The sequence below is a fragment of the Chrysochloris asiatica genome, unplaced genomic scaffold, assembly GCF_000296735.1.
Source record: "Chrysochloris asiatica unplaced genomic scaffold, ChrAsi1.0 scaffold00555, whole genome shotgun sequence".
Lineage (NCBI taxonomy): Eukaryota > Metazoa > Chordata > Mammalia > Afrosoricida > Chrysochloridae > Chrysochloris > Chrysochloris asiatica.
The window spans coordinates 449,650-474,092 of NW_006409073.1; the positions used below are offsets into that span (position 1 = coordinate 449,650).

At 41.9% G+C, this 24,443-nt stretch overlaps 1 protein-coding gene across 1 annotated transcript in view; it reads right to left on the reverse strand.

Moving 5' to 3' along the window:
• Window positions 1-3,392, reverse strand: part of MAVS (mitochondrial antiviral signaling protein) — a 22,292-nt gene extending 18,900 nt beyond the window's left edge. The window contains exon 1 of the mRNA XM_006877687.1: window positions 3,276-3,392. Coding sequence (XP_006877749.1) covers window positions 3,276-3,392 — 117 coding nt within the window. The remainder of the gene's footprint in view (window positions 1-3,275) is intronic.
• Between the last annotated feature and the right edge of the window lie 21,051 nt (window positions 3,393-24,443).

Consider the following 24,443-nt stretch of genomic DNA (forward strand, 5'->3'; position numbering starts at 1 on the left):
GTCAATGAAAAAGAAGATGACCCCTAATGAAATGGAATGACCCAATGGCTATAGCAATGGGCTCGAATAGAACAATCGTGAGGATGGTGCAGAACTGGTCAATGTTTTGTGTGCACAGAGTCACTATGAATTAGAATGGAGTTGACAGCAGCTAACAAGAATAACAACAATGTTGCTATCATTATCCCTTACTTTTTTGTTGTTGTTGTTGTTAGGTGCCATTGAGTCATTTTCAATTCATAGCTGAAACCATGTGACAAAGCAGAACTGCCCCATAGAGTTTTCCTGACTATAATCTTTATAGTAGCAGATCTGTGGAGCCACTGGTTGGGTTTGAGTCTCCAGCTGCTCAGTTAGCAGGCAAATGCTTAATCATTTGTGCCACTGGATTTCTTTATCCCTACTTTACTGATGAGGAAACTAAGAAGCAAGGCAGCAGCAAGGCAGCAAAGACCCAATGGCAGTGGGGTGGGAGATGCAAACCCAGGAAGGTTTGGGATTCCTAGAGGAGGAAAAGGTATATATATATATAAAAAGATGAAAGGGAGAAAAAGAGAGGGGCTGACAATAAGCAACAAGGGAAATGAGAAGAAGAGCAAAGCAAGCAGACAGCAGAAACACAAGCCTACAGAAAACATTAACTACAAGGCAACATGTGTATAAGAAAGAAGGGTCAAATTCTGTCAGCATATCTTCATACTGTTGTACAGGAGGAAAATGCCCAAATTCAAATGTATTTTATAGAAACCCTTTTATTAAATCTAAAACAGGACAAAGTCAAGACAGAAACAAAAACATTCCATCCAGATGAGGGAGACCATCAGCAAGAGACCATCATGGTGTCCAAAGAATTCACATTCACAGGACTGATTTAGTCACAGAGAACAAAGGAATCGTGTCACAAAACCAAGACAGGCTTTCATCAATTGGTCAGTCATAGACTGGCCTATGGAAGCGGGAAGGGGACTACAGCAGATTAGAACATTTACTTATGGTTCTGAGGACCTCTAACCTCTTTGGTTGGGGTATAACTCATGACCATACAACCCTGGTATCCCAATTCCCATTGAAGCTACACCCACCCAAGTCCCTGAGAGGGAAACTGCCCCTTTCTGGGTTGGCTAGGGAAATGGTAGTAAATCCACTGTCAAATGCACTCTGCGTGAGCGCAAAGTTTTTTATTTTGCCAGTTGGTGTTGTTAAGTGCCATCAAGTTGGTTCCAACGCACAGTAACTCTGTATAGGGTTTCTGAGGTAGAGCCGGTAGGTTAGAACTATAGAACTTGTGGTTCGAAAGTGGCCAGAAAAAACTCAGTAGAGGCTGAATTTATGTTAAGGCTTGAAATGTATTTAGGGTTCCCACAGTAAACCGTCTGCAACCCAAGTGCTCAGAATTTAAGCTCTAATACAATGCTAACAGAGTGCAGCGGCTATATAAGGCAAGTACTGGACAATGAACCACACGGTAGGGCGGTTCAAGCCCATGTTCTGAGGAAGAAAAACGAGGCTTTCTACTTCCATAAACATTTAAAGTCTCAGAAACCCCATACAGGGTCGCTATGAGTCAGAACTGACTCATTGGCAATTAACAACAACAGTACTAATAGCATCTGTATGGGAGGCAGCAGAGAAATCTGAAGACAGTAGGTGCCCACTAGAAAGCACAGTGGTTAACCTGAGAACAGCAGCTAAAGATGGAGGGAAATTTGCCTATTAATAGTGAGCAAGGGGCCACCAAGAGTTCAGAAAGATCTAGAACAGTCCAGGCTCTTAATAACTCTCAGAATTGAGCCCAAGGGATCAAGGGATATTTTACAAAGTAACTGGTTGTCAAGTTTCAAAAGTGTTAAGGTCAGAAAGTCAAGGAGAGATTGAAGAACTATTTCAAAATAAAAGGAGACTAAAGAGATATAAGGAGCTCTGGTAGCGTAGTGGTTACGAATCGGGCTGCGAACCTTAAGGTCAGCGGTTCGAAACTACCAGCTGCTCCGCGGGAGAAAGATGAGGCTTTCTACTCCCGTAAAGATTTACACCCTCGGAAACCCTGTACAGGGTCACTATGGGTCGGAACCAACTCGACGGTACTTAACAACAACAACAAAGAGATATTAAGGAGCCCTGGTGGCACAGTGAGTTAAGTAAGCACTGGAAGGCTAACCCCAAAGGTTGGCTGGCAGCCAGACGCACCACAGGAGATGAAGGAATCTGCTCCCCATAAAGACTTACCGTCTCAGAAACTCTAAGGAACAAACAATTCTACTCTGTCCTATAGGGTCATGATTAGTAGAAATCGACTAGATGGCAGTTGGTTTTGGTTGTGTTTGGGAAGAGATATCACAACTAACTGTGACAAGATTCTGAAACGGATTCTTTTGCCATAAGGACATTATTGGACAGCTGGAAGTTGGATGATAGCAAATAATCATTGCCAACATCCTGGTTCTGATGGTTTTATTGTTCTTTATGTAGAGAATGCTATATGTAGGAAATACACATAATAAAGCATTTGCATGGGTGATAGGGCATATTGTCAGCAACATACTCTTAAATGGTTCAAGGCTAAAAAAAAGTTCTTTGCACTAGGCTTGCAACTGTTCTGTAACTCTAAATTTATTACAAAATAACAAGGTTCCCCGCCAGGACAGAGTTTCAAGGTGAGGAGAACAGAATCAAAATTGAGCAGGACAAGGACAAAAGTGATGAGAGAAAGTTGGTGTAGGAGAGGGGACTAGAGCCAGAACATCTCAGAAAGCCAGCCACCATGTAGTTGCGCACTATATAAATCGAAGCTCAGTGAAGCCATTCTGAATCACGCTCAATTTAACAGTTAAGGAAAACGAATTTTATGTTAGAAGTCTTTTTGTGGCGCTATAGGATAAACATTGGGCAGAAAAGTCGGTTTGAACTGCAGCTCAGTGGTTCAAACCCATCAGTCATTCCTAAGAAACCTTATATAGTATGCCTATGAGTTGGAACCAACTCTCCGCACTTAACAACAATGTTATGATAAATGAGCAAAAGGACAGCATAAAGGACAATAAGGGAAAGAGATGACTATGGAGAAGGAAGGAGTTCACCTTGCTTGGGGAGTCTTGGTGTGGCATTGTGAGTTGATGAACTGGACTGCAAAGTTGGTTTGAACTTCAAGGTTGGCAGTTCAAGCTCACCAGTGACTCCTCACTATACAGGGTTGCTATGGATTGGAACCGACTCCACAGCACTTAACAACAACAATAGCCCCCAACCTATGGCCCACTGTCATCTCTCTAGCTCACCTGGTCACTTGCTGTGAGGCAGGACAAGTACGGCAGAATCTCGATCACACTAACATCGCAAAACTGGGTGAAATTGTAGCGGATGTACTGGTAAGTCTTGTCCTCAGCAAATGTCATCACTGCTCAGCTTCTGATGAGAGAGAGGGCTCTGTCTCCCAAAGGGTAGATGGACTAAAAGATGAAAAAAGACTGGAAGGAAAACATCACACAATGCAATACAGTTGGAGGTGGGTTGGGACAAAAACGTAATTCTTTCTCCCTCAATTTTTTGGAATTTCCACTGTTGTTTTTAATGAGCACATCCTATTTCATTATTATCTGGGTCCGAGAGGACCACAATAAATTTGCTGAAAAAGAGAATCAGATCCGAAGCTACAGAGCCCATTGCTGTGTTCTGCATCAGCTCCAGGTCTACATCTCCAAGAGGAACCAGCAGCTGTGCTTGTAAATATACTAGCCCCATCCTAGTACCAAGGCCCCCAGGCTGACAGCAAGTGCTTCACCCAGAAGTATCTAAGATAATAATAATTAGATCATTCTCTATAGATTAAAAAAATGAGGTATCAAAATTTAGAGAATTTTCTACTGAGTGGAAGAGCAAAGAACTGAGCTCTAAAGGCTCCAGGCTGAGGTTCTTCCTAGAACAGAAATGGCGGTCCATCCATCATTATAGCTTGCTCCACACATGTATGTATGGGAGGAGACTACTCACACTGCTGTAAACTCACTGTGTGTCCTGGGGCAAGTTGCCACATTATTCCTCAATCCAAAAGTGGCTCAGGGAATTTGTTTTAACAATGCAATTGTTAAGTGCCATAGCGTCAGTTCTGACTCATAGCGACCCTGTCAAGGGTTTCCAAGGAGTGGCTGGTAAGTTTAAAATGCCAACTTTGTGGTTCAAATCGACCTTGCAGTCCAGTGCTTTATCCCACAGTTCACCTTAAAAGCTTGACATTTTTTAAGTGCCTGCAATACAAGCAAATGCTGTTTGCTTTATGCAGCACTTATCACAACTTGAAATTATAGATATTTGTGCCTGCTGGCTTCTTATCAGCCTCTCCCATCAGGGAGTAAGAGAGACAAGGCCTCCGCTGTCATCCAATTTAGCGTCTGTTACAGTGGGACAGATTAGAAAACACATACGTATATAAGAATTCCAGGTAGTGATAAAAGCTCTAACAAAGACGAGGCAGGGCTCTGAGGAGCTAGAGCCCATGGAGAAGAGGGTGTTACCTGAACTGTCTGGTCAAGGAAGCCTCTCTGAAGAGGTGACATTTCAGCAGAGCCCTTCACAGCTCTGGGAAGATAGGCATTCAAGGCCCAAGGTAGAGCGAGTGCAAAGGTGGGAACGTGGTTGGCACGTGTGTTTGAAGACTAGAAGGCAGATGAGTGTGGCCAAAACTATAAGCAGTGGGAGGGAGCAGAGCTGGAGGTGAGGAAGGGTGACAGGCCATGCATGTAGGATGCTGCAGGAAAGAGTCCTGGGTTTTAGTGGGAGTGAAGGGGTGGTGAGCAGGAAAAGGAGAAGATTTGATTTATGTTAAAGGCCTCTCTGGCTATGTATGAGGACCCTGAGCTGTAGAGAAGTCAGAAAGGAAGTACAGAGACAAAGCAGGAACCACAGCAGGGGAGAGATGATGAGTGTGGCCTGGATAGCAATGAGGGTGTGGGCAAGAGGTAATTAGATTCCAGCTGTTTTCTGAATGTAGGAGGTGAGTGGAGAAAAGAATCAAGCAGGGTGCCTTGGAGGCTAGGCAAGTGGATGGTGTGTTTACCAGAGTAGATGAGAGGGCAGGGCAGGAGGAGAAGCAGTGGCACAGAGAGTTTTGAACAAGTGAAGCTTGAGATGCTTTTGGATGTCAGGAAGAGAAGGTGGCACAGGAGAGAGGGCAGGACTAGAGTAGGAATAAGTGCCACCAGAGTTGGTAGTGTCAGGCTTGGGTGAGACCTCTAGAGCTACAGAGCAGAGAAGATCTAAAAGCAGCAGAGTGGCCAGATCCTTGCCTACCTGCCTCACATTGCTTTGCCAACCAACCACCAGGTGCTTCATTCCTGGTGGACCAAGTGCTAATGACAGAAGGTCATGATGAGAGAAGTGGCGATGATGGGGGATTCTTCTTCCCTCCGCATCACACCCAGGTTGGTGCCAGGAGGAAGACAGCAGAAGCAGGTCTGCTGCATCCATAAGGACTGAGCCTTTAAAGGAGGTTGGGATGGATTGATGTGGTGCAAAATGCCCACTTTTGTTCACATTTACTGGGGCAGGCACTTTCTAAGATTCTTTCATGTAATTCTTGCCACAATCCTATGAGAAAGGAAGTAAGGCCAAGTTACAGCTGGCCAGAGGACACGACAGTATTTGAACTCAGTCTCACTGATTCACTGCAGCTCACTGTACACCCTCTCAACAAGGAGCCACAAAGCCCCGTGCCTTCAAGTCCAGGGAAGGACCACTGCAATAAATGTGTGTGTTGGGTGGGGCCGAGGGGTACTCATCAAGTAGGATACGTATTTATTTCCTTCTCATGGCACTTAACAACATTGAGAAATGTAAATCTTTCAGACCGTTAGAACCCTGACCTCCACTGCACCTGCGATTCCCACTTGCTGACTGCCCTTCCAGATGTTTATGAGACTTTCACAGCATCCATGCAGAGAACACAGTTTTTGTTTGTTTTTCCGATGTTTTTTCATATCAGAGACAGTGACAGAATGCTCCCGGCACTGCTACAAACAGAGTTTCCCTTCCGAGTGTGCCAGAGGCTCCGACCACACTCCGGAAACAAACAAACAAAAACCCCATTCAGTCTTGATTCTGATTCCTGGGAGGACCCAGGTCTGGGGAAAGTGGCAAGGGCCCCGCAAGGAGTGTCACCACGGCAAGAAGTGGCAAGACCCCCCGCAGCCCTGGATGCCTAAGTGCGGCCGTCGTCACCGCCACAAGTCGGCGCTCCGGAGCTCGAGTTTGCCCGCGGGTCACCCTGAGCCTGTTGTGCCCGTCTCCTTCCGGGCCAACCTCCCCTCCAGTCCTACAGGACGTCCACGCCACCGTCCCCCCGGTGCGCCCACGAACCCATTTCTCCCGACCCCGCTCTTCCAGTGTCCCAGTGCACTCAGTATCTCCCGGCGGATCCCTACTCGGCTCCTGCCGCCGCAGTCTTCCTTCGGAAAAACCAAGGAGCCCTTGCGACCCAAGCCAAGAGGACCAGGCGCCCTGGATGTCTGTCTTACCTCGCGCAGCCACGACCCAGCAACCTGCCGACTACCCAACAACCGGAACCCTCTAGGCCCGGAGGGAGGGCACCCGGGATGGGGCCGAGCCGCGCGGCCATTGGCCCGGTAGCATGGGCGGGAACTTGGCTCCGGAGACTGGACGAGTCGGACTGCGGGCTTTCGCACAGACTCGATGCGTAGGGGAGTGGATTATTTTCTTCCTTTGCTCTTCTCTAGAAACTTTTAAGGAAGTCCAGGGTCCGGCGATATAGGTATCAGGCCAACAACCGGCCTCGGATTCTTTACCTTGCTTGAATTCAGTCCCCACGCTTTTTATGCGAAGCTCTCCCAATTCCCTCTCTGTGCTCAGAGAGATGAGAGTCTTAATGTGGTTCGTTCCCGGGTCCTCAGTTGATGATCAATAAATGTCGAATGACACTTCAAAGTTCATATGCCCAACCAGACAGTACGGTGAGTGTGAAGAAGCAAGATCGGGGCTGGGGAGGTGAACATGTATCAACTATCTGTAGCTTTTTAAAAATGTAGAGAAAAGCGGACACATCATGTCTATAGTATTTTTGCCAGGTGCGGGATAATCTGAAGCTAATCATGAGGGAACATCAAACCCATAATTAGAGATATTTTACAGGGGGTGCTGCACAAAACACTGATAGTAGTCATTAACCTTGCTACATTCGGCTAATGTAATAAAAATTAAAGAAAATATAAAATTCATCTTCTCAACCCTACCAGCCACATTTCAAATGCTATTTTCACATGGCTAATGGTTGTCATGGAGTCCTGGTGTGGCTCAACAGACTGCAAAGCCGGGACTGAGAACTGCAAGATCAGTGATTCAAACCCACCAGCTGCTCCTTGGAAACCCTGTACAGGGTCGCTATGGATCAGAACCGACTCGACGGTACCGAACAACGCTACCAGAGCTCCTTTCTAGACTCCTTTAATCTGAAACATTTCCTCAATCTCCTTGTTTTTCATGACCTTGACATTTTTTAAGTCATTCTGTAAATCAGTACTGTACAATGTAACTTTTTTAAACTGCTCAATAGAACTTCTTGAGATACAAAGAAGAGATACATACTGTTCAATATGACAACCGTTTGTTGTTGTTGTTAAGTGCCATCGAGTCGGTTGACAACAATAAACATACAAAAGGAGCTCTTGTAGCATAGTGGTTACGAATCGGGTTGTGAACCTTAAGGTCAGTAGTTCAAAACTACCAGCTGCTCCATGGGAGAAAGATGAGGTTTTCTGCTCCCGTAAAGATTTACAGCCTCAGAAACCCTGTACAGGGTGCTATGGGTCAGAACCGACTCCACAGCACATAACAACAACAACAGAAAGCCACCACAACGAAATGCAATGTGGGAATCCTGAAACAGAAAAAGGACACCAGTGGGACAACAGAGAAATTCAAATAAGGCTTTTGTATCAGTCCAGAATACTGTATCAATGTTACTTTTCTGTTTTGATCCAGGTACTGTGGTTATGAACAATAGAAACATTGGTATTATTTTTGTAATTTTGTGCAAGTTTGAAATGATCCCAAAATGGAAAAGTAAAAAAGAACATTAAAAAGCATCTTTTGACCCTCTCTTGACATTTTAATTATTTTTACCCTCAGTTTCTGTATTTTACTCTATTTTATTAGCAGAATTCACTGATCTCCAGAAAAATGTGTCCAGAGCATGATCTAGGACTTAAGCTGTCCCCCAAGCGAGGGCTTTGGGAACTCCCACACCCAAGGTTCATCCCCAGTTGAGTGGTCAGTGTTCCAGATTGGGCTGTGGCCCCCCATGTGCTGGCTTACCAATCACCAGCTCACATCCCCGCCCCCCTCCCCAAGCAAACAGAGGACAGGCCCAAAGATAGTGCCAGAGTGCCCAGAAAAAGGACATGCTGTCATGTCTGAATCCCTTCAGGCTGGGAACTCTCCCAAGACTGAAAACAAATCATAAGTCTGACCTTTACAACCTCATTTCAAATCTTTTAACTGTTTTTCTTTAAACTTATCTTTTTCACACATTGGTCAATGTATTTACAAACGAAAATAAGATAAAATATGCTTATTCTGTCCATGTGGGAAAACCAAAATGATTGATGAAGAAAAACAAATCCATATTCACAATGCCACCACCCAAGGGTAACTGCTAACACCTGATGTCTTTCCATTTCTACACTATAGGGTCTCCAAGTTCTCTCACTTCCTGGGGTAACCCTTTCCAATGCTTTGACAAGGTCAACTAATGAGCAGGGCCAGAAGGAGATTTGCGGTGAGACTTCCTCACTTCTCAGGAATATGTGGATTCCTGGGTCAGTTCCCATTGCAGTCGGCTCCTCAGTGTAGCACTGTGTTGCTCCACCCCTCTCTCTCCCTGGTGGCTATCTAGCCCATCCTTCCTGAGCTCACTGACACTTAAAATTTGGCATCAGATGTTTATTGGAGGCTAAGGGTGGAATGCAGGGAAATGAGAACATAGCAGGAGTGCTTTAGAATCTGTGGTCCTAAAATTCATGGGCCTCTCCTGATGCAGAGCCACGTCCCTGCATGACCTGATATTCCCGTCCCATTGTGGTGCCCTGCTTACTTTCAGCCTCTCTTGCTGCTGTCTCTTATCCTATGTTCCCAACCCAGGAAGTCAGGTATTCAGTGCAGAAAACAAAAGGTATCTATGTACACAGTTTGCTCAGAAAGGGTTTTGTTTTGTTTTAGGGGGCATAATTTACATTAGTAAAATACATAAATTTTAAGTGTGTGTTGCTGTTAGGTGCCATTGACTTCATTCAGACACACAGCGACCCTATGTGCAACAGAAAAAACCATCGCCCGGGGGCCTGTGCCATCCTCACAATCATTGTTCCTTTTGAGCCCATTGCTACAGCAACTATGTCAATCCATCTCATTGGGGGGTCTTCCTCTTTTCCCCTGACTCTCCACTTTACCAAGTATGATGTTCTTCCCCAGGACTGGTTCCTTCTGATAATATAGTCAAAAGTATGTGAGACGACGTCCTGCCAGATTCACTTCTTTTTCTTTTTTAAGCTCTTATTGTGATTTGAGTGATAGTTTACACGGCTGAACATCAGTTTTGCACTCAACCAATCGTATTTTGTTTCATTGCAATGATTACAATTCGCTCCATGTATTATCAGTTAACAGTATTTGCCTCTATCCCCTCTTTTTTTGAAGTAGACAAAACACACAGAAAATACATATTCATTTAAACAACCAAAGGGCACATTTTGCAAGCCAGCCTCCTGCCTGCTGGCTCATAGCCTTTCTCTTTCCAGGGGTATACAGTCTCCAGCTGCTCTCTCACTTCTGCTTCTGCCTCTGGTATTGCGCTTCTCTGGTTAGGCTTTTTTTTTTAAAATGTTTTATTGTGAATTGTATGATAGTTTACATGTGAGAACATTAGTTTTACATTAATTCTATCGTATATCATTTCATTGCCATGGTTCCAATCTCCTCCATGCATCATAAACCAACCAAAGGGTATACCCTGCAAGCCTGACCCCTACACTACCCCACCAAGTCTTCAGCACACAGTCACTCTCCCTCTCTGGATCTAAAATCCCCAGCTGCTCCATCTCTCCACGCCATCGTCTTTGCCTCCATCTCAGGCATCGCTTCTCTGGGTAGGGTCCCGCTCTCGGCTTTTCTCTGTTGATGGTCCTAGGGACCTCCGCTACTAGACTGGAAAATTAATCACTCCCTTCCTTGCTATAAAACTTCTACCTTTACATTTCCAACCCTCACAATCTGTCCTGATAGACTCACTTCTTTTTATGTTTCCTTTTTAAATATAATTTTATTCACTTAGTTGCTACGGTTGAGAAGTAAACACAGCAAAACATACATCAATTTAACAGTTTTTACATGTGCCATTTTGTAACATTGGTTACACTTTAACTATTCTCACCCTCCTTTTCTGAGTTGTCCCGCTCTTTATATTTTTTAAGATTTTATTGTAAACTGAGTGAAAGTTTACAGGGCAGATTATCAATTTTACATGTAACAAATCATATTTTGTTTCATTGCAATGGTTGCAATCCCCTCCATGCATCAGTTAACACTATTTACCTCTGTTCCTTTTTTTTTTTTTTGATGTACACATCCCAAACAGTGGTTACGAATCGGGCTGCGAGCCGCAAGGTCAGCAGTTCGAAACTACCAGCTGTTCCATGGGAGAAAGATGAGGCTTTCTGCTCCTGTAAAGATTTACAGCCTCGGAAACCCTGTACAAGGTCGCTATGAGTTGTAACCAACTCCAAGGCACATAACTACAACAACAACAACACATTCCACACAGAAAAATATATTCGTTTATATGTCCAAAGGGTACATTTTGCAAGCCAGCTTCCTGCCCACAGGCACACTGCCTTTCTCAGTCCATGGGCCTAGAGTCCTCAGCTGTTCTGTTTCTCTACTACATCGCCTCTGTTGTTGCTGCTTTTCTGGTTAGGATCCCACACTCCACTCATGCTCTTCCCTCTTGCTGGTCCTAGGGTCCTCTATTCCTAAAATGAAAGGCTAACTGCTCCTCCCTTTTAGTTACACCTCTTCTACCTTTACAGTTGTGGCAATCACCATTACTCCTGATCACAATTACAATTGAATCATAAAATCCTCTCCCCATCATCCCTGATCTGGACATGAGGAAAACTATGCAGTGGGGATTCTACCTTACTTACCTTATTCTGAAACTAAGCACACTCATGAAAGCTTGTAAGCCAGTCATTCTGTGCCTTTACAGCACCCCTCTCCTTTTTAAGTTTTTATTGTGAATTGAGTGGTAGTTTACATGGGAGAACATCAGTTTCATACTCATTCTATCATATTGCAATTCTTCATTCAATGATTACAATCCCCTCCATGCATCATCATTCAATAGTATTTGCTTCTATTCCCTCTGTTTGTTTGTTTTGGATGTAAACAAAAACACTCAGGAATATATAATCATTTAAACAACCAAAGGCCAAAGGGCACATTCTGAAAGTTGGCCTCCTGGCCACCAGCACACAGCCTTTCTCTTTCCATGAGCCTAGAGTCCTCAGCTGCTCTATCTCTCCATGTCATCATCTCTGTCTCCATCTCTGGTGTCTCTGCTTCTTTGAATAAGGTTCCACATTCCACTCATGCTCTTCTACCTTGATGGTTCTCAGGTCCTCTGTTCCTGGAATGTAAGACTGACCACTCCCTCCCTTTATGTTACAAAACTTCTACCTTTATAGTTGTGACAATCACAGTTAATCATGATAACCATTACTTACTATTGAATAATAAGAATCTTAATCCCATCTCCTTTCACCAGACCTGTCTAGACAAGATGAAAACTATTCAGTGGGGATTCTACCTTCCCCCGCACACTCTGAAACTAAACTCCCTCTTGAAAACTTGTAAGTCAGTCACTTTGTGCCTTTATTGTCCATCTCATTTTAAGTAGCCAATGCCTACGTTTCCTATCCCTATCAACCCTGTGTTCAGAGGGGATAGGATTGATTGATACTTGATGTGAAGACTCCTTCCCTCTCAGTTGGTATTTTGAGCTACTATATCAATAAGTATCAGCAGGATATCAGAAAGATGTTTACCTGTGCTTTATTGACTACACAAAGGCTTTTGATTGTGTGGAGCATGACAAGCTATGGACAACATTGTGAAGTATGAGTATTCCAGAACACTTAATTGTGCTCATGAGGAATCTGTACCTGGACCAAGAGGCAGTTGTTCAAACAGAACATGGGAACACTGAATGGTTTAAAATTAAGAAAGGTGTGTGACAGGGTTGTATTCTTTCACCATACTTATTCAACCTGTATGCTGTGCCAATAATCTGAGAAGCCGGGTTATATGAAGAAAAATGTGGCATCAGGATTGGAGGAAGACACATTAACAACCTGAGATGTACAGATGATACAACCTTGCTTGCTGAAAGTGAAGAAAACTTAAAATATTTACTGATGAAGATCAAAGAGCACAGCCTTCGGTATGGATTACATATCAATGTAAAGAAAACAAAAATCCTCACCATTGGACCAATAAACAATATTTTTATCAATGGAGAAAAGACTGAAGTTGTCAAGGACTTCATTCTTCTTGGATCAACTATCAACATTCATGGAAGCAGCAATAAAGGAATCAAACGATGTGTTGCATTAGACAAATCTGCTGCACAAGAATTTTTTAAAGTGTTGAAGAGCCAAGATGGCAGATTGAGGACTAAAATGCTCCTGACCCAAGCCATGGTATTTTCAATAACCTAATATGCATGTGAAAGCTGGACAGTAAATAAGGAAGATGGCAGAAGAATTGATGCTTTTGAGTGGTGTTGGAGGAGAATATTGAAATGCCATGAGCTGCCAAAAGAACCAACAGATCTGTATTGGAAGAAGCGCAGCCAGAGTGCTCCTTGGAGGCCAGGATGGCCAAACTTTGTCTCTCATACTTGGGACATATTGTCAGGAGGGACCAGTTGCTGGAGAAGGAGGTAAGGTGGAGGGTCAGAGAAAAATAGGAAGACCTCAGCGAGATGGATTGGTAAAGTGGCAGCATCAATGGGCTCAAGTGCAGCAACAATTGTGAGGTTACCCAGGATTGGGCAGTGTTTTGTTCTGTTGTGCATAAGGTCGCTATGGTCAGTACTGACTCGATGGCACCTAACAACAACAACAAACATCCATAAATATAGGTCAAGTTCATCAAATTGTAGCAATTTACACTTGCTTCCTTTATCAAAAAATTTAAAATCTTCTTCTAGTCGAGTTGTGATTATCAAGCCATTGAAGCTACAACAAATATGTACTATCTGCAAGTTCGGGTGTTCTTGTGCATCTCCCCTCACTTCATATCAGCTGGATGCATCCCTCTCATCTCTAGTCCTCTATGGTTATGTCCTTGTCCATGCACTCAGGAGTCCCCAGGTCTCACCATACTTCGTAGGCCCCCATTTTTGAAAGCCATGTCTTACTTGCCCATCCCTAACAACCCAGTGTACTGTGGAAGCAAGTTTGATCCTTGATATGAAGAATGCTTCCCTTTCAGCTGGAATTTTTAGCAACTTCATCCACATGCAAATGTCCAGTTCATCAAATTGTAGCAATTTACACTTGCTCCCTGTATTAAATTTCTTTATCTTCAAGTTCTGGTCAGCAAGCCATCCAAGCTAGGTCAAATGGGTACCATCTACAAGTTTAGGGTCTCCCAAAGGCCTCCCCAGACTTCAGACCAGCTGGCCACTTCACTCACAACTCTACCCCCGTGGCTACGTCAATTATAAACTTTAGACCAGCCAGCACTTCCTCTTGTCTCTCTCATCTCAAAGTCAATAGGTGTCTATGGAACATGGCCAAACTCAGCCCATGTCTTCATTGCTGCATTTTCCCCAGTTCCACACACAAGTAGACCAGGGTGATCACCAACAAGAATAACAAGACTGTTTGTGTTCACTTTGAGTTCAGTCTTAGAAGGGTGTTTTCCCTATTGTGCTGACTTTCCTTACCTTGATAGCTTCAAGGTGAACAGCTTGCTTGATCTTATAACAGCAAGTCTGCTTCTTTTTTCCCTCTTTCTTTCAAAAAATACCTTCTGTTCCCGTAGCCACTCCAGGTTGGTCTTCATGTCCTTTCAAGTGGGAATGTCCCACCTCAGAAGGTTCCAGGTAGGGCTAAAGATTACACCTAAGGTCCCATACTTCCCAATGGCTAAACAAGAAACCTATTTCACTGGAAAATTCTAGTACCCCTTTTAGCTAATCCAATCAGTTATAGGTTGAAGATGGGCTTACAAGCTTTCTGTAATCATATTTTCTAATACTCCTTCCTGTGTGGCACGGCAGGTTAATAAGTGGGACTGCAAGGTCGATTTGAACTGAAAGCTTGGTGGTTCCGGCACTTCAGTTGCTCCTCAGAAACCCTATATGGGGTCACTTTGAGTCAGAATCAACTCGATGGCAATTAACAACAATCCCACTTAAATATCTGTTTTATAATAGTAGGCAGGGAAACCCAATATCTACAAGGCAGTCAAGCACCTTAACATTATTTCCTCTCCTTTACCCATTCAGACTATGTCTAAATACATGTATCACAGAGTCCTGTTGTTTCAAGATTGTATATATATTACTATTTACTTCTATGCCATTTAGCCCAAACATACCTAAGTCTTGCCCTAGCTTCCTTGTTCATCTACTTTCTTCCCCTTCTTGTATATTGCCTTCCACCTCCTTGTATATTGCTCTTCCCATCACCTGAGCTATCATTTGTCTGCCCCCTAACCTGTGAATTACTCTTCCTTCCCTCTTATCCTTGATAACCATCAAAGAATTTTTCTTTTAGTATGGAAATATTTTCTTAAGCTTTTACAATAATGGTCTTATACAATGTTTGTCCTTTCGTGTCTGACTAATTTCACTCAGCATAACATCCTCAAGGTTCATCCATGTTATGAGATGTTTGGCAGATTCATCATTATTCTTTAAAGTAGCATAGTATTCGATTGTATGTATGTACCAAAGTTTGTTTATCCATTCTTCCATTGATGGGCACGTAGGCTGTCTCCATCTTTTTGCTATTGTGAATAGTGCTGTAATGAACATTCATGTGCATATGTCTACTCATGTTCTGTCTTGTATTTCTTGTGAATATATACCAAGTAGAGGAATTGCTGGATCATAAGGTATTTCTATTTCCAACTTTCTGATGAAGCTCCATACCATTTTCCAGAGTGGATGAATGATTTTACAGTCCCACCAGCAATGTAGGAGGGTCCCAGTATCTCCACACACTCACCAGGATTTGTTGTCTCCTGTTTTTTTGAACTTTGCTGTTATTGCTGGTGTGAGATGATATTTCATTGTTGTTTCTGATTTGTATCTCTCTAATGGCCAATGATCTTGAACATTTCTTCATGTTTATTGGCTGCCTGAATATTTTCCTTGGTGAAGTACCTGTTCAAGTCCTGTGCCCATTTTTAAATTGGGTTATTTGTCTTTTCTTGTAGGGGTGTTGTAGTTTTACTCTCCTATTAACATAAACTCACCTCCTGCTAAGGTTCCTTTTTTGTTGTTGTTTGTTTAACTTTTTATTGTGTGTGGTTAGGAGGCAATATCATCAGCTTTACATTCAACAAATTATACAATATATAACAAATATACAACAACAAAATATACAACAAACATATAACAAATCTCAATGATTACAATCCCCTCCCTGCAACAACAGTTATCCTACTTGTGGTTTCCCTTTCACATCTTATATTTCACAAATACACAAAGCAAAAATATTTGATGTATACATACAAAAATACATACATACATATATATATATTCATTTACATGTTCTAAAGGCATATTTTATAAGGTAGGCCAGAAGGCACACAGCCTTTCTCATTCCATGGGCCTAGAGTCCTCAGCTGTTCTATCTCTCTATGCCATCACCTCTGTCACCGACTCTGCTGTCACCACTTTCTAGGTAGGATCTCATGCTCCACTCATGCTCTTCCTTCTTGGGTCCTGGGATTGTCTGTTCCTGAAATGAAAGATTTACTACTCCTCCCTTTTGGTTACACATCTTCTATAATTACAGTTGTGACAATCACAATTAATCCTGCTAACAATGACTCAAAATTGAATCATAAAATCCTATCAGCATCATCCATCACCCCTTTTCACCAGATCCATCTGTAGAAGGTGGAAACTATTCAATGGGGATTCTACCTTACCTGCCTCATTCTGAAACTAAGCACACTCATGAAAGCTTGCAAGCCAACCAGTTCATGCCTTTACAGGCCCCAATTTTTGATAGCCAATGTCTAGAATTCCTGTTCCTGTCAACCCAGTGCACTGAGGAGACAAGCTTGTTCATTGATATAAAGAATCCTTCCATTCCAACCTTACTCGCTTCTAAGGAACATACTGGCTATATTTCTTTGAAGATAAGATTTGTTCCTTCTTTTGGCTATCATAGTATAGTCAATATTCTTTGCCAACACCATAATTCAAAGACATCAATTTTTTGGTGAGGTTTTTATGTCCACCTTTCAAATGCATTTCAGGCAACTTAAAATACAATGGCTTGGACCCTCAAACTGACATCTTTGCTTTTTTAACACTTAAAGAGGCCTTTTGCAGGAGATTTTTCAGCTGTTGTTTCCCTGGGTTTTGATTGTGCATCCAAGTAAAATTAAATCCTTGACAACTTTAATCTTTTCTCCATTTATTATGATATTGCTTATTGGTAGTTTTCTTTATGCTGAGGTATAATGCATACTGAAGACTGTACACGTTAATCTTCATCAGTAAGTGTTTCAAGCCCTCTTCACTTGCAGCAAACAAAGTAAAGAAGACTTAAAGCAACCAGCACATTTCAGATTGTTAATGAGTCTGCCTCCAATCGTGATGCCATGCTTTTCCTTACTTTTCAGATTAAAGCTTCTAATAAAGTTAAAGGTAACCTAACCTCAGCATACAGATTGGATAAATTGGTGAAAGGATACAACCCTGATACACACCTTTTCCCTTGTTCTGTTTGAATGACTGTCTCCAAGTAAATACCTATGTACCCGGCACCTAGATCAAGATGTGGAGCATTTTCATTTCCCCAGGAAGTCTCCTTAGAGGCCAGATGGTAAGATTTCATCTCCCATACTTCAGACATGTTATCAGGAGACACCAGTCCCTGGAGAATGACATCATGATTGGTAAAGTAGAGAATCAGCAAAAAAGAGGAAGACCCCCCAATAAGATGGATTAGCACAGTGGTAACAGCAGTGGGTTCAAGTGCAACAACAATTGTAAGGATGGCGTAGGACCAGGCAGTGTTTCGTTCTGTGCAGAGGGTCGCTATGAATTGGAACCTACTCAACAGCACCTAACAAGAAGACAGCCCCCTCATACCTTTAATCAATCCATCCCCCTAGATATGTATTATTCTCAGTCTATCACCATAGTTTGTTTTGTCTGTTCTTGGATTTAACATACAACGATAAGTGAAAAAGCATTGCTTCTAGAGTTCCAGTTCATACATTCATGGATTTGTTAAAAGTTGTGGGTTTTTTTTTTAGCTTTTTATTGTGAATTGAGTGAAAGTTTACAGACAAGATCATCAGTGTTACGTTCAACAAATCACAGTATTTCATCTCAATGATTGCAATCCCTTCCATGCAATGCCATTTATCCCGCTTCCTCCCTATGGTTCCTATTTGCATTCCTCCCACCTTCCCATCCCTTCTCAACGTTGTTATTAGGAAAATGTTGCCCTTTTGATTTTGAATGATTGATCACTTCATGATAAGCATTTCTTACTGTGTTGTCTCTCTCTGTGTACCTATTTACTGCTTGGCTGAAAATTGGGCACCGAGGGTGAGTTCCTTTCCAGATCTGAAGGACGGTCAAGGACCATAGTCTCATGTTCTTCCAGTCTCTTTCTGACTAGTAAACCCCGTCTTTTGTTGTTGTTGTTAATAATTTTGAGTTTTGGTCCACATTTTCCCCCACTCTATCCAGGATCCTCTAATGTGATCCCTTTCAGAGTAGTTGATAGTGGTATCCAGACACCATCTAGCTCTTCTGGTGTCAGAGTTGTGGAGACTAATGTTCACATGTTCCATTAGTCCATTGGACTAATTAATTCCAAGTCTCTTCAATTTTTATCACTCTTCCTTCTTCCACATATGGAGACCAATAGCTGCACCTTGGATGAACACTCATGAGCTTTCAAGATTCCAGATACTGTTCACCAAAATAAGATGAAGAGCACTGTCTTTGTGGACTATTTATGCCAATTTACCACGGTGACCCCTGAGTCTATGGTCCTGAGCCCCAGACCCATCAACTCATTGCCTCTAAGATGGTTGATAATATCTAGGAAGAGTTTGCCCCCTGTATGCTCCACCATACTCATAGTTGTGCTTGCAGGAAAGGTAAAATACTAATGTACAAATATCCTCTTTCAAACTCTTTATATATATATATATCTCCTACTTTTCCTCTTTTGCCCATTCAGCCTATGTCTCAATCCATGTATCTATGCACAGAACAGTTATTCCAAGATTGTGTATATATCACTATTTACCTCTATCCTCTTTAGCCCATGAATATTTCCCTGTGTCTTCACCTATCTTCACCATTCTTCTGCCACCCTCCATCTTCTTATGTATCGTCTTCCCGTTTCTTATATATTGCCCTCCCTGTCACCTGAGCTAACATGTGTCTACCCTCTAGCCAGTGAATTACTCTCTATTCCCTCCCACCCCTGGTAACCATCAAAGAATGTTTCTTTTAGTATGAAAATTTTTTCTTAAGTTTTTACAATAATGGTCTCATGCAATATTTATCCTTTTGTGATTGGCTAATTTCACTCAGCATGTCCTCCAGGTTCATCCATGTTATGAGGTATTTCACAGATCCATCATTATTTTTCAACATTGCATAGTATTCAGTTGGGTGCATGTACCAAAGTTTGTTCATCCAGTCTTCCAGTGATGGGCACTTAGGCTGGGTCCATCTTTTTGCTATTGTGAATAGTGCTGTAGTGAACATCAGTGTGTATATACTTATTTGTGTCCTGGCTCATATTTTTTGTGTACATACACCAACTAAAGGGATTTCTGAGCTATAACTTATTTCTATTTCCAACTTTCTCATGAAATGCCATATTGGTTTCCAGAGCGGTTTAACCATCTTACAGTCCTACCAGAAATGTAGGAGGGTCCCAGTATCCCTGCACCCTCGCCAGTAGTTATTTCTTGTTTTTATGAACTTCACTATTAATGCTGGTATAAGATGATAGCTCTTTGTTGTTTTGATTTGGATCTCTCTATTGACTAATGACTGTGAACATTCCTTCATGTTTGTTAGCTGCCTGAATGTCTTCTTTGGTGAAGTGCGTTGTTTGTCTTTTTCTTGCAGAGCAAGAAACAACTGGGTTGTTTGTCTTTTTCTTGTAGAGGTGTTAAGAGTTTTCTGTAAATTTTCTATATTAATCCCTTGTCTGAGATGTTGCAAAAAATTTTTTGCCCAGCCTGTGGGCTCCCTTTTTATTATTTTGTCAAATTCTTTTTAGGAGGTTCCAGTCATCTATTTTGTCTTCTGCTGTTTGTTTATATTTTGTAATGCCTGATAGTATATTTATATCATGTATTAGAGATCCTAAGTTTGTCCTTATTTTTCATTGGTGATCTTTATAGCTCTAGGTTTTATATTTGGGTCTTTAATCCATGGAGTTTGTTTTTGTATATGGTGTGAAAGATGGGTCATGTTTCATTCTTATGCAAATGGATTTCCAGTTTTGCCAGCACCATTTGTTGAAGAGACTATCACTTCCCTTTTTAATGTGTTTTGGCTCTTTGTCAAAGGCAGCTGATTATATGTGGATGGATTTACTTCTGGGTTCTCACTTCTGTTCCACTGATCTATGTATGTATCTTCCATTGTACCAGTACCAGGTTGTTATGACCACTGTGGCTGTGTATAAATTTTGAGATCATATTATGAGAGACCTCCAGTATCGTTCTTCTTAAGCAGTGTTTTGCTTCTCCAAAATCTCTTTTCCATATAAAGTTCATGATCATTTTTTCCATCTCTTTAAAGAATGATGTTGGAACCTGGATTTGAATTGCATTATAGCTATAGATTGCTTTTGGTGGTATTGACATGTTCACAATCCATGAACATAGTATATGCTTCCATTTTTTGTAAATCACTTTTTAGTAGTGTTTTGGTTATTTAGTAGCAGTTTTATTTGTATAGATTTTTTGCTTCTCTGGCTAGATTTATTCCTAAGTATTTAATCTTTTGTGTGGCTGTTGTAAATGGTATTGTTTTCCCAATTTCCTTTTCAGAGTTGTCTTTATTAGTATAGAGGAAACCAACTAATTTTTGTGTAATGGTCTTGTTTGTACCCTGCCACCTTGCTGAATGAGTTCCAATGATTTTTTTTGCTGAGCCTTTGGGATTTTCTATGTAGAGGATCATGTCATCTTCAAATAGAAGAGAGTTTTACTTCATCTGTGACAATTTGGATGCCTTTCAATTTCTTGTTGTTTCTTATAGCTCTGGCTAGGACTTCTAACACAATATTGAATAGGAATGGTGATAAAGGGCATACTTGTTCTTTCCTGTTTGCAAAGGGTATGCATTCATTTTTTTCTCTATTGAGAGTACTGTTAGCTGTTGGATTTGTATATATGCTCCTATTTATGTTGAGGAATTTCCCTTTTTATTCCTACTTTGTTTAGTTCTGTTTTGCATAGGGTTGCTATGAGTCAGTATTGACTAATGGCACCTAACAACCAGGATTTGTCCACTGTATTGTTAATGGAACATTTGACCTTTCACAGGTTTGGGACATTGTAGAATAAAGCTGCTATAAACATACTTGTATAATTCTTTATGTGATGTTATGATGTAATTTTCTTGGAAGAAATACTTAGAAGTAAATTGATTGGTCACAGGGTAGGTTGCCTTTAACTTTATTAGACGCTTTCAAGAAATTCTCCAAAGTAGCTGTACTATTTTATACTGTCACTAGCAGTATATTGAATATTCTAGTACTGCAGCCAAATCTTCATACTCACCAATACTTGGCCTGGTCAGTTTTGGTTTCTTTTGCCAGAAGGAATTTAATTCAGGGAATTGGTTGATTGCAAAATTGTGAGTCTGGAGAAGCAAGGGTTGGGAATCTGGAGTAACTCAGCTCCAGAGTCCATCACCATAATTATGGTCAGAAGTCCCACCAGCCACTGCTGGCACCCCCAACATCTTATGGTTCTGTCTCAACATCCAGGACCCTGGAGACCAGATACAGAAATGCTGGATCTGGCTGCTGGGTCTTGACACACACGACTTTGCTTCTTTGTTTTCAGCAGAAGTAACAGCAGGAAGATGGCCTCTGCTATCCAGATTTCTGATGATGCCCCTCATGAACACATCTGACTTTATAGCACAACTCTAGCTCAAAGGAGTCTGAAAAATATAGCTTTATATTTTTTCAGCCTCTAAAAACTGTAGAAAGCACCTTAAAAGGAGGTAAAGTGAGGGTTGGTTTGTTAGTTTTTGCATCAACTAGAGTTTGCAGAATTAAAACAAAAAAACAAAACAAAAAAAAATGGATTAAGACAGCAACTATTTATTTAGCTCACAATTCTGTGGGATGGTAGTTTGGGTTGGGCTCAGCTGGACAGTTCTGGCTTCCTGTGGACTCTCAGGCATTTTCAGTTTGCATCAAAGACGGGTTCTGCTGAGATGGATCATCTCTGCTCCACAAGGTCTCTCATCTTCCAGCAGAGCAGGCTGGGCGAGGTGTTCTGATGGCTGGGCAAAATGCTCTTGTGCACAGATAAGTGCTGAATCACTTCTACCCCATTTTATTGACCAAAGTAAGTCACAGGCTGGACCAGATTTAAAAGGAGTGGACACAGACTCTCTGTCTCTATGGGAGACAATAGAAAGTAACTTTGCAGGGCTGTGAATATAGTTGGGGGAGTGAAAAAGCGTGGTAACTTACCACATATGTCCACAGCACCCACAATCCCTCCCACTCCTGGAACTAACAAATCTCAAATCTCTGTTTTTATGTGTGTGTACAATATCCCCCAGAGATAATTACCCCTATCTTTTCCATCCCTTAATTTTGCTCCAAAAGATTTTCCAAATCTTTTAATTATTATTTTTTTAATTGTGGTAAAATATAACAAGAGATTTGCCATTGTAACTATTAGAACATGTACAATCAGTGACATTAAATACGTCCATGTGGAATCATCATCACTATCTGCTTCCAACTGTTTTTTCCTCACCCTTAACAAACACTCGGAGTCCTGGTGTGGCACTACAGGATAATGCAATGGACCCCAAGGTCAGTCTGAACTACAAGGTTGGTGGCTCAAACCTACCAGCCTCTCCTCATAAGACGAAGGTCATTATGAGTGGAAACTGATTAGACAGCACTTAATAACAACAACAACTAATACTTAGTGCCACTTAAGCAACAACTCCTTTCTAACTAATTTTTGGCATCGATTTTTAAGAACTCTTTATTATGAATTAAATGAAGTTTACAGAGCAAATCTGTTTTCCCACTCAGCAATGCATACATTGTACAACATGCCATGGATTGCAATTGCACTTCCTCCCTGTGTTTCCTTTCCTAACCTTTCTGAACTTTGTCCTTGAGTAAATACTGCCCTTTTGATCTCAAATGGTTAATTATTCTAAGGCTTGTGTACCTCCCTAGTGTGCTTGTTCCCCTTATAGACCAGTCTACTGTTTGGCTATGGAGTCCTGGTGTGGCGCTGAGGGTTAACGTGCTGGACTGCAAAGTTGGTTTGAACCGCATGATGGGCAGTTCAAGTTCACCAACTGTTCCTTGGAAACCCTAAACAGGGTTGCTATGAGTTGGAACTAACTCGATGGCACTTAACAACAACATTGTTTGGCTGAAAATTGAGCCATTGGGGTGAGTTCAGTTTCAGCCCTGGAAGGCTGGCTAAGGGCTACAGTCTTGGGGGTTCCACCAGTCACTATCTGACCACTAAGCCTAGTCTTTTTTATGAGTTTGAGTTTTGTTCCACATTTGTCTCCCAGTCTATCCAAGACCTTATCTGATTCCTTTCCGAGAACTTGGTAATGGTAGTCGGGCACCTCTACCAGGTGCTCTGGTCTCAGAGTCAATGAAGGCTAAGGTTTGTGTGATCCATTAGTCCTCTGGATAAATTGCCTCCAGGTATGTTCGGTTTTCTTCTCTTTCCTTTATTGAGAATTGGAAATGATCAACAGGGGTACCTTGTTGTTGTTAAGTGCCATAGAGTGGGTTCCCACTAATAGCAACCCTGTACATGGTTTCTGAGGAGCGGCTGGTGAGTTTGGATCACCAACCTTGTGGTGCAAACTGACCTTATGGTCCAATACCTTAGATAGCCTTCAACAGATTTTTAATGTTATTTTTGCTGTTGTTAAGTGTCATTGATTCAGTCACAACTCACAGAAGCTCTGTGCACAACAGAACAAAACACTGCCCGGTCCCTGTACAATCCTCATAATTGTAGTTATGTTTGAGCCCATTATTGCTGCCACTGTGTCAATCCATCTTGTTGGGTTCTTCCTCTTTTTCACTCACCCTTCACTTTACTAAGCATGATGTCCTTCCCTTGGGATTGGTCCTTCTGACACCATGTTCAAAGTACAAGAGACAAAGTCTCACCATCTTTGCTTCTAAAGAACATTAACCCTTACTCCCTAGTTCACCTTAATCCTGCCTCAAAAGAATCCACTTCAACATGGGACTATCTGAAAGATGAGTAACAAAAAGGGGGGAGGAATTAATCTTTCATTCCAGGTACAGAGGACCCTAGGATCATCTAAAGGGAAAAGCGTGAGCAGAGCGAGGAACACTAACCAGAGAAGCAGCGACACCAGAGATGGAGGAAGAGGTGATGGCATGGAGAGATAGAGCAGCTAAAGATTCTAAATCCATGGAATGAGAAAGGCTGTGTACAGGCAGTCAGGAAGCTAGCTTGCAAAATGTGCCCTTTGGTCATTTATAATGAATATATATTTTCTGTGTGTTTAGTTTTGCAAAAAAAAAAAAAAAAAAAAAAAGATTGCAAATAGAGGCAAATACTGTTAACTGATGGTGTATGGAGGGGATTGTTAATTATTGCAATGAAGCAAAATATGATTGGTTGAATGCAAAACTAATGATCTGCCCTGTAAACTATCACTCAATTCACAATAAAAGCTTTTAAAAACAATGGGACCAAGATACAAACAAGATGGTGGATCGGGTGGACGTATAGCAGAGAGCTCCGCCAACAACAACACAGAATACCCAACCAAGCAGGTTCAGGGGATGGTCCCAGAACTCTGAACCACATATAAAGGAATACTTTGAAGGCTGGAAGGCTCACAACTGGGGGAATTTGTGGCAGAAGCAAGA